This window comes from Carlito syrichta, unplaced genomic scaffold (genome assembly GCF_000164805.1).
Source record: "Carlito syrichta isolate Samal-C Ts95f unplaced genomic scaffold, Tarsius_syrichta-2.0.1 Scaffold304688, whole genome shotgun sequence".
Taxonomy (NCBI): Eukaryota; Metazoa; Chordata; class Mammalia; order Primates; family Tarsiidae; genus Carlito; species Carlito syrichta.
In genome coordinates, this window is record NW_007248784.1 from 116,039 (window position 1) to 126,184 (window position 10,146).

At 61.7% G+C, this 10,146-nt stretch overlaps 1 protein-coding gene across 1 annotated transcript in view; it reads right to left on the reverse strand.

Annotated features, from left to right (window-relative positions):
* Positions 1–10,146, reverse strand: part of CSPG4 (chondroitin sulfate proteoglycan 4) — a 41,229-nt gene that overhangs the window by 5,564 nt on the left and 25,519 nt on the right. The window contains exons 11-16 of the mRNA XM_021713714.1: positions 8,378–10,146; positions 6,634–7,116; positions 5,660–5,836; positions 3,787–3,985; positions 3,546–3,680; positions 2,976–3,142 (exon numbers count right to left, since the gene is read on the reverse strand). The exon at positions 8,378–10,146 is cut by the window's right edge and continues 1,771 nt beyond it. Of these exons, the coding sequence (XP_021569389.1) occupies positions 2,976–3,142; positions 3,546–3,680; positions 3,787–3,985; positions 5,660–5,836; positions 6,634–7,116; positions 8,378–10,146 (2,930 nt within the window). The remainder of the gene's footprint in view (positions 1–2,975; positions 3,143–3,545; positions 3,681–3,786; positions 3,986–5,659; positions 5,837–6,633; positions 7,117–8,377) is intronic.

A 10,146-nucleotide genomic window follows, 5' to 3' on the forward strand; every position in this document is an offset into this window, starting at 1 on the left:
GACAGAGTGAGACTCCAACACAAAAAAAAACAACCAAAAAAAAAAAAAGAAAGTGGGGACTAGCCGGGCGCAATGGCTCACGCCTATAATCCCAGCACTTTGGGAGGCAGAGGCAAGAGGACTGACTGAGTTCACGGGTTCGAGACCAGCCTGGGCAAACTGGCAAGACCTCTTCTCTACAACAAATCAAAAAATTAGCCAGGCATGGTGGCGTGTGCCTGTAGTTCCAGCTACTTGGAAGGCTGAGGTGGAAGGATCATCTGAGCTCAGCAGGTTGAAGCTTTGGTGGCCGTGAGCATGCCATTGCACTCCAGCCTGGGTGACATAGTGAGATCTGTCTCTCAAAAAAGAAAAAAGAAAAGAAAAAAAAACAGGAATCAGGATTTTTGTGAAATCTTTCAAAGGTTATATGTTGACAATTATTTTTTTTCTCTTTTGAGTCAGGGTATCACTCTGTCACCCAGGTTTGAGTGCAGTGGCACAAACACAGCTCACGGCAGCCTTGACCTCCTGGGCTCAGGTAGTCCTTCCGCCTCAGTCTCCTGAGTAGCTGGGACCACAGGCTCATGCTGCTGCACCTGGGTAACTTTTTCACTTTTTGTAGAGATAGGGTCTTGCTATGTTGCCCAGATTGATTTCAAACTCCTGGGCTTAAGCGATCCTCCTGCCTCGGTCTCCAAAGTATAGGGATTATAGGTGTTGAGCCACTGTGCCCGATTGACAAGTACTTTTTTTTTGAGTTGGAGTCTCACTCTGTCGCCCAGACTGGAGTGCAGTGGCCGCTCCCGGCCAGCGCAGCCTCGACCTGCTGGGCTCCGGCAATCCTTCCTCCTCAGCCTTCCAAGTAGCCGGAATTACAGGCATGCACTACCACGCCTGGCTGATTTTTTGATTTATTGTAGAGATGAGGTCTCGCTGCCCAGGGGTCTCCAACCCGTGGGCTCAGGCAATCCACTCACCTCAGCCTCCCAAAGGCGCGGGATTACAGGCTGAGCCACCGAGCCCGGCTTGACAAGTACTTTTAAAATATTACTTGCATTGTTCAGGTCAAATAAAACTCATCTTCGTGCCAGATCTGGCCACGAGGACAGGACTACCAACTGCTGCCTCTAGCCCAGGAGGAAGCGTGGGCAGGAGGGAAACAGAGCCCCCAGGAGGCGGTAGGGGGTGGGCGTGGGATGCCTGGGTGCAGAAACTCTGTGGGTAGGTGGAGTCAGGATGGGGGTGAGGCAAAACTGGCAGGGTGGGGAGGGGTCTCCGAGCTTGAGCTGGGGAGCAAGGCGTGTCCCACGGCGAAGAAAGCCTTGGACCCGTGGCAGAAGGCCTCATCCTGGGTCTGCCTGTCACCACCCATGATCTGAATAGTTACCTGATCCCTGCCTGCCCGGCTCAGAGGCTGAGACAATACAATCCTGCCCTGCCCTCTTCCGCGAGGGGGGGAGGGGGTCCCTGCCAGGTATCCTCTTCCTGCTGCCCTGTGTGGCACTGCCAGCCTGGCCCCCTGGTGGCCGTTCAACCTAGCCCTTCCTATTCCTGGGATGTGGGGTAGTTCCCCGTTAACATGGGGACTGGCAGGTGGAAGAGGGTCGCTGATGGCTTAGTCCTGTGCCTGCCCCCTTCCCGGGCATTCGATGACAATGGCTCCCAGGGACTCTGGGTGCATGGCTGCTGCAGCCACCAGCCTGCTGAATGGTTCATTGTGGGGAGGGGGCATGCCGGGCCAGGATCCAGGAGGACCCAGGCCTGGGAGGTGTGGGTGTGGAAGGTGTGGGAGGTGGAAAGCTTAGTCCACCCTGGTCCTTCCCAGGGGTCTGAACGCCCCCATCTGAGCTATTTACCAGGCAGGGATCTTGGCTTTGCTTTTTTTCTTCTTTTTTTTAATAGGAGTCTCCCTCTGTCACCCAGGCTGAAGTGCAGTGGCACGCTCATGGCCCCTGCAGCCTCGACCTACTGGAATCAGGCAATCCTTCCACCTGTCTTCCAAGTACCTGGCACCACAGGCACCCGCCACCATGCCTAGTTAATTTTTTAACTTATTGTAGAGATGAGGTCTCACCAAGTTGCCCAGGCTCGTCTCAAATCCCTGGACTCAGGTAGTCCTCTCGCCTCTGCCTCCCAAAGTACTGGGATTACAGGCATCAGTCACTCTGCCTGGTCCTAGCTTTGTACTTGCCCTCTGTCTTAGTGGCACATCTCAGAAGGGCGTACACCCTGGGCAGGGCGGGAGGGATGGTGCCTGGCTTGGGAGTCATCTGTGGGGAGAATGATTGGAAGGGGTCTGGGGATGGGCTCTGCTATTTTCAAGGACAGGGCGGGCCCTTCCAGAGGTACCTGGAGCAGTCCCAGAGTGCTGTGGTTCCTGGGGTAGAGTCAGCTGTGTGTTCCCAAGACCCTGCCCCACCCAGAACTAACTGGGATCTGCTGGGTCTGGACACCCACACAGCCTTCCGGCCGGAACATCAAGTACACTACCTGCCCAGGAGAACCCGGGAAAGAGTCTGTCCTCCACACTTAAAAGAGGCTCATTTAAGTGACGGCTGCTGGCTACCGCCAGCAGTTAGCAGGAGAGCCCTCTGCTCCCAGCAGCCTAGCAGTCTGCCTCCGCCCATGACCGAGAGCTCTAGTTCACACCTCCTACCCACAGGCCCAACAGCTACTTGACCTTGAACTCCATCCCCTGGACCAAGCACTGCCCCTCCCTAGCTGCTGGGTGCCTCTCCAGCCATCATGGGCCCGGCTATAACTTCCTCCCCATGCTCCATCCCTGGGATGCTGCAGCCTTCACCTCCCCTGGGAAACAAGGCCCACTTGCCCTGCCAGCCTGGCAGCTCCTGGAGGGCTCCAGGGCCTGGACTAAGGCGAACCCAGGAGAGTCTGCCCCCAATGGTGCTGGTGGCTGTGTCTGCGTGATTATCCCCAGTGGCCACCTGTGGCTGGATGGTGTCTGAGCAGAGACTGCAGCGTTGGGCTCTTACCTCAGCCTGCGTGAAGTTCACTAGGGCCTCGCCCTCGCTGTCCCGCTGGGCATGGAACAGCCGGCCCAGCTGGGGGCCGCGTACAACACGGTAGAGCAGGTGGTGGGGGTCGGTGTCCGCACTGGAGCTGGCACTCAGGCTCTGCCTGCCGAGCGACTGGATGGACCCTACAGAGGCAGAAGGGGTCTGTGAGCCTGTGAGTGTGACTGGGGCAAGGCTGGGGACCACAGAGGCAGCATGGTCCTGGTGTGCCACCCTCAGCCCGCCCTGTCTGCCTGGCACATGGGAGCCTCCCACTGGGAGCTCACAGGTGGCCACTGGGGACAATCACGCGGACACAGTCACCAGCACCAGCATCATTGGGGGCAGACACTCCTGGGCCCGCCTTAGTCCAGGCCCTGGAGCCCTCCAGGAGCTGCCCGGCTGGCAGGGCAAGTGGGGCTTGTTTCCCAGGGGAGGTGAAGGCTGCAGCAGCCCAGGAATGGGGCATGGGGCGGAAGGTCCTGGTGTGCCACCCTCAGCCCGCCCTGTCTGCCTGGCACATGGGAGCCTCACGCTGGGCACACTCACCTGGGCAGACGGTCAGTGTCCGGCTGCCCTCCAGCGAGAGGAGCACTTGCTTCTGGGCTGTCACGCGGAAGAAGTGTCCGGGGGACGCGTGCTCGCCGTCAGAGAGGCCAAAGCGGAAACCTCCATCCAGGGCTCCTGAGGACAGAGGGGGTGGGGAATTGAGTCCCACTTGCCCAACACGGCCCCCACCTTGGGGCACCCCTGCAGGCTGCAGGAACCCAGGGTGCCTCTCAGCACCCACCTCTGTGTGAGAAGAGCACGAGCCCGCCGTCCAGCTGCGCCTGTGTGAAACCCCGAACCTCGGTGCCTGGTGCCTCCCGCAGTACTATCCGGCCATTGCTGGGCTGCTCGATGGTGTAGACCAGGTCCTCCGGCCTTGAGTCGCCATCTGTGCTCCTAAGGGCCTCCGCAGGGATGGGCACGGTGGTACCCTCCCACATCTGGGGACACAGGCCAGTGAAGGTTCTCCCCCTGTCTACCTGCCCACAGTAGGGCTTCCATCCTACATCCCCAGCCCCCGGCTGGCATCGAGGCCCATGCCACTCTGGCCCTTCTGTGCCCAAGGGCCTCCAGGTCCAGGCTCCCCCATCTCCATCTGCGCCGACCCTGCCTGTCCCTCAAGGCCAGCTCACGTACCCCCCGCCTAGGAAGGCCCAGCTTTTTTTTCTTGAAACAGGGTCTTGCTCTGTCACCCAGGCTGGAATACAGCGGCACGATCATGGCTTACCGCAGCCTCAAACACCTGGCCTCAAGCGATCCTCCAACCTCAGCTCCCAAAGCGCCGGGATTACCGGTGAGCCGCCTCACCCGGCCAATCCCAGCTCTTACCCTCACCAAGTTCTCACCCCTAGAAGCCCCCGGCCCTGGCCAGTAGCTGCTTAATCTAGCCTGTCTGGTTGGGAGGATGGGTCTCCCTTCATCCCTCCATGGTGTGCCTGGGCAGGGGCTGGGTACCGGATGGGAATGGTGATTTTTGGCCTCCCAGCAGACTTGGAAACAGGCTCTCCTTGCAGCTGAGGGAGGGATGGGAGGCGCAAGTGGGGAGACTGTTGGCAGGGTCCCTGTCCTGCAGCACAGCAGTCCTGGGGCGGGGGCAGGAGTCTCCAGGCCAGGGACTCCCCCACCCGGCCTCCCACTTGCTGGCAAGGCAGGGTCCTGTTCCTGGGTCCTGGCCTGCATCCTGCCGGGTCAATTACTTGTAGGTAGTGCTGGGTTCCCACGCTCACAAAATGGAGCCCTCTGGCATGCCTGACCTTTCTCCCCAGCCCCAGAGCCCTGGGAATGGGGACGCCAGGCTTCAGCACTGGTCTCGAGGAGCAAGCACGGGTGGATAGCACCACCTGGTGGCCAAGCTGCCACACAGTAATGTGGCCTGTGGTCCCAGGGCTGCCCAGTCCTCTGCCGGCCTCCCCATCACTAGGCCGCCTCCACCGGCACCTTCTATACTACCAAAGTCTCAGTGCTCTGTGCCAGAGACAGCCAAGTCAGCCCTCTTCTGGAACCTTCCATGGCTCCTGCTGACTGGGGCAGACACACCCTGGAAGCTGGCATTTGGAGCCCTGCTGTGTCCCTCAAGGGCTCGAGCCACCCCCTTCTTGTTCCATCGGTAACTACTCTGGTGACCATGGAGAAGTTCTATTCCTGTATGGGCCTCAACTTCCACCTCTGCAAAATGGGGGTGCCACTCTGCTGTGGTCCAAGGGACAGGACCTTGGGAAGCCTTTACTCGCTGGGGGTGGAGGTGGGAGGCGTCAGTACTCCCTTCCTGGAGCCCACCCTTAAGGGCTTGTAAGAAGTTCTGTCAAGTATTCTGGTTCTGGGCCATCGGAAAACCTCCTGTGGGTGAGTCCAGGAGCAGCAGACCCAAGCATAGTCATTCACAAGGCTACCCACAGTGCTTGTAAGTATCCGCTAATAAAACCTTATGCCCGGGTCCAATTTTCAGGGCTTTATCACACCTTTCTTTCCAACATCCTGGGAGGCATGTGGCAATGTCTCCACTCTGCAGAGTGAGAGACTGAGGCTCCGGGGGTGGGGTGTGCTCTGTGCTGAGCTGTAGGCGGTTCTGACCTCCTTCTAGGACCAGAATGGGGGAGGTCCTGGGGTGCTCTCACCTGCAAGCCTGTGTTTGTGGTGAGGACAGGGGGTTGGTCGTTGACAGGTAGGATGGTGACGGTGAAGGCCACGGGGTGGCTCTGGCGGTCCATCTCGGTGGCATTAGCCACCAGGACGAAGCTGTCTGTCAGCGTCTCGCTCCCGTCATGCTCGTAGCGGATCAGCTGATCTTCCACCTGCGGGCGGGCCCGGGGCTGTGGTCAGGCCTCAGCAGCACCCTCACGGCTGCCTCTGGGTGCCGAGGAAACCAACCCTCTCAGGGCCTGAGAGTCCGTTAGTGGGAGATGGAGGCGATCGTGTATTTTTTTCTTTCTCTCTCCTTTCTTTCTTTCTTTCTTTCTTTCTTTCTGGAGTCAGAGTCTCACTCTGCGGCCCAGGCTGAAGTGCAGCCGTGCAACCATGGTTCATTGCAGCCTCAGCTTAATGGGCTCGAGTGATCCTCCCGCCTTAGCCTCCCCTCAAGTAGGTGGAACTACAGGCACACTACTATGTCAGGCTACATTTATTTTATTTTATTTTCTTGAGTTGGAGTCTCACTGTGTTGCCCAGGCTGGAGTGCAGTGGCATGCTCACGGCCACCGCAGCCCTGACCTGCTGAGCTCAGGCAATCCTTTCAGGTAGCTGGAACTACAGGCGCGCGCTACCACACCCGGCTTATTTTTTGATTTATTGTAGAGATGGGGTCTCACTCTGTTGCCCAGGCTGGTCTTGATCTCCTGGCCTCAGGGGAGCCTTCTGCCTCAACCTCCCAAAGTGCTGGGATTTCAGGCACGAGGCACCACGCCTGGCCCTGGGACGATCGTTTCTACCTCCCAGAGAGGTTGTGAGGAACAAATGAGATCGGGTGCTTAAAGCACAGGTGCTCCTTAAATGCGACTCCCCGTCTCCTCTCTGTGCACGTTCCCAGGCTGGGGTCCCAGGGTTCCCCCACTCTGGCCCCAGAGCTGCAGCCCTGGCCTCCCCACCAGCCTACCTCTCTCCAGGAGAAGGTGCCGAGGGTCCCGTCCTGAGGCCCATCCTCCCTGTGAAAGGCTCCATGCCGGGGCGGCTGTAACACCTGCAGGTCCAGACCGGGCAGCGTGGGGAAGTAGGGCCCGGCAACACGGACCAGCGGAGGGGCCAGGGTGCGGGCGCCACCCTCGGGGACGCTGAAGTTCTGCCCCTCCAGCGGGACGGCGGCGGGCAGCACCTCCAGCTCCATGCGGACGCCCTCCAGGGGCGCACCCAGGCCCGAGGCCACATCCAGTGAGAAGGCGTCGCTCCAGGCCTCGGGGCGGGAGTGAAGGTACAGGACCCTGCCCGCGTCCACTGCCTCCTGGGAGAAGCTCTGCACGGGGTCCAGGCGGGGCGGCTCGTCGGCCGAGGCACCATGAGACACCATCACCAGGTAGCCGGCGCTCGGGGGGCTCTTCACCGAGAACACGATGTCGGCTGGCGGCACTGACGCCTGGGCTGCCTGGGGGACAGAGGGTCACGGGGACCGCGGGGGTCATGGGAGACTGTCGTGGCCCCAGGCAGCCAAAGCAGGCTCAAGCTCCATGTCCCCTTGCTCCCCCAGATGCCACCGCTCACTTGGACACACAAACGCATGCACAACACCCAGACAGGGTCACACCCATGTTCACCCATGTTCACCCCCGCCCCATACAGTCACACCGGGTTGGCCACACGGCACTGCCTTGGAGAGGTTCACAGACACACAGCCCAGACTCAGTGGCACAGACACACACGCCCATCCTGACGTGGACACGCACATACTCACCTGGGCACACGCAGGCGGATCCGCTCTGGCCCATCCCGTGCCCTGCTATTTCCACCCATGACCACCAGGGGGAGCCTGACTCCTCCTAGAGGCGCAAGCTCTTGCTCCGGGCGCCGCGTGGAGCCTGCACCCCGGATGAAGCCCAAAGGCCTGGAGAGTGCCCTCACCTGGTGGCCCAGCCACAGAAGGCCGACCCACCCTCTGATTCTGCACCTTTGTCTGGAATGTTCCTTCTGCCCGAAACACCATCCCCCATTCTTGCTCTGGGCACCTCATATTCTTCAAAGCCTGGTTCGCTGCTGCCTCCCCCAGGTGGGCACTTCCTGGCACCAGATAGGTTCACTCATGGTCCACCCAAAAATCAGCCAGCCAGCACCAGGTGGGGCTCAGACACTGGCAGTGTCAGGAGAAAAACACCCAGAGAAGGCAAGAGGCTGGCCTGAGGTCACACAGCAAGTCAGTGAGTTTGCTGGGTGGCCGTGGTTGCTTTGCAAGGGTCTTGGTGGGAAGAAGCCCTTGACGGATCCTCCTTGCCCTGGTCTGGGAGAAAAGAGCTGAGGACGTGGGGGTCTGAGGGGCAGCAAAGCCCGTCTCCATGGTCAGGAGCACTAAAAGCTCAGTACTTGTGAGAACCTCCCAGGGAACCTACTAGGATGCAGGTGCTCAGGCTCCACTTCAGAGAGTCTGTGGGTCTCGGTGGACCCAGGAGTCTGCGTGGTCTGCATGGCTAGCCACGGCATGAACACATGTGGACTTGATGTCTGGAGGCCCGTGCCACTCACAGGCAGATGCACTCAGGACAGTCCGCCAGAAACTCTCGGGAATGTGGCGTGTACACAAGCAAACCCCAGGCGTGCACACACGCAAGCCGGAAACCCCCAGAGCACGGTCTGTGTGGAGGCCAGGAGGGGGCCCCTCCCAGCCTGTGGCCCTGCCTGCCACTCCAGAGCCTCACCTCCAGCCGATCCCTTCTGATCTCGGCTGCCTCTCCCTGGAAGACATAGATCTTCTTGTGCTGCACCAGTTGCAGGGGGGCCAGCGGGCCCTCCAGGGCAATGGTCACCTGCAGGGTGGCCTCCGTGTGCACCGGCCCCGCTTCCACGGAGAAGCCCAGGGTGTCGCGGGGGCTGAGGCTGCCGTTGTGGCTGTAGAGGATGGCCCCGTCCAGCAGGTCCTGCTGGGAGAAGGCCGTGGCCGGCTGGCCGGCCCGCAGGAGCTGTCCCCAGCGGGGGCCGGCTGTGACGTGGTAGTGGACCTCGTCCCCGCTGCGGACATCGAGGTTGGTGTCCAGGCGGAGTACAGCTGTGTCGATGGTGCCCTGGCCTCCCTGGGGGACCACGAGGCCAGAGCCGCCGGCCACGCGGAGGTAGGGCTCTGAGGCCTGCACCTCCAGCAGCGCGGTGGCCTGGTGCTGTCCGTCGGACACCTGCAGCTGGATCCAGCCGCGGTCGGCCCCCGAGTGCACAAACAGGACTCGCCTCTTCCTGAGGTCCTCCTGGGTGAAGCGGTAGACAGGCCGCGTGGGCTCGTCCACGGCCACGATGCTGCCGAACAGCAGGTCCTTGCGGGTCAGCACCAGCTGGGCATCGGCAAAGCCGGAGTCCGCATCGCTGAAAGCCACGTCGTCCGTGGTCAGCAGCCGCCGCCCGCCCCGGGCCACGTGGAAGATGCGGCTGACGGTCTGCACGGGCGCGTGGTCGTTGACCGGCTGGATGGCCACGCGGAAGACGCCCCGCACCTCCTCCCAGGCCATGTCGCCGCTGCTCTCGCCCTGGCGTGTGGCCACGAATGGGATGTCATCTTCCGTGGTCTCGGAGTCGTCGTGCTGGTAGACCAGCCGGCCGCGCAGCAGGTCTTCGTTGGTGAAGGACATCACCGCGGCTGGCTGGTCCCGCGTGTCCCGCCAGGCCAGCCTCCCGTGGCGGGGCCGCTCCATGACCTCGTAGAGGTAGTGGGCGCTGTTGAGGCTCTTGACGAAGAGGTGGTCGGCCGACAGCACGGCCTCGCCGCCCTCAGGCACCACGAGGAGCACGTTGGTGAGGACCGGGGCGTCCGGGTCGCCGCTGATGTGGATGGGGAAGGTGTACAGCGGGGAGAAGTGCGGCGGGGCTGTGACGCGGAAGCGAAAGCTGTCCTCCGCCGCCTCTGAGGCGCGCGCGGTGGCCGCGTAGGTCACCCGGCCCGCCAGCAGATCGTCCTGGGTGAAGCCCTGCCCGTCGGCCAGCCTGGCACCCTGGAGTTGGAGGTTCCCCTTCCTGGGGGCCTGCACCAGCTCGTAGTGGAAGGTGGGGGGGCTCAGACCCGCCTCCTCCAGGGTGGCCTCCAGGTGAGCCGTGCTGAGCATCTCCTGCTGGGTGTTCTGCACGTGCAGCGGCTCCAGCTGCAGCATCCACACCGCGGCCCGCCGGATGGTCACCGGGAAGGACAGGTTGCTCAGGGTCTCCTGGCCCACCTGCACCTCCAGGGCCAGCTCCTCCACTGCGTCCTCCGCGTGGTGCTGCGGGTCAGTGCTCAGGTACCTCACGCGGCCCTGCTCCACGTCCCGCTGGTGGAACGCCTGCGTGGCCCACCACTCGGCGCCCTCGGTGCCGCCGGCGCCCTGCTTCTGCAGCTCCCCGAAGCGCAGGGCGCTGGCCACGCGGAACAGCACGCTCACGTCCTGTCCCACCGCGTTCGTCTCCACCGACAGGTTGGCCGGCAGCACCGGCGCGGCGGAGCCCTGGG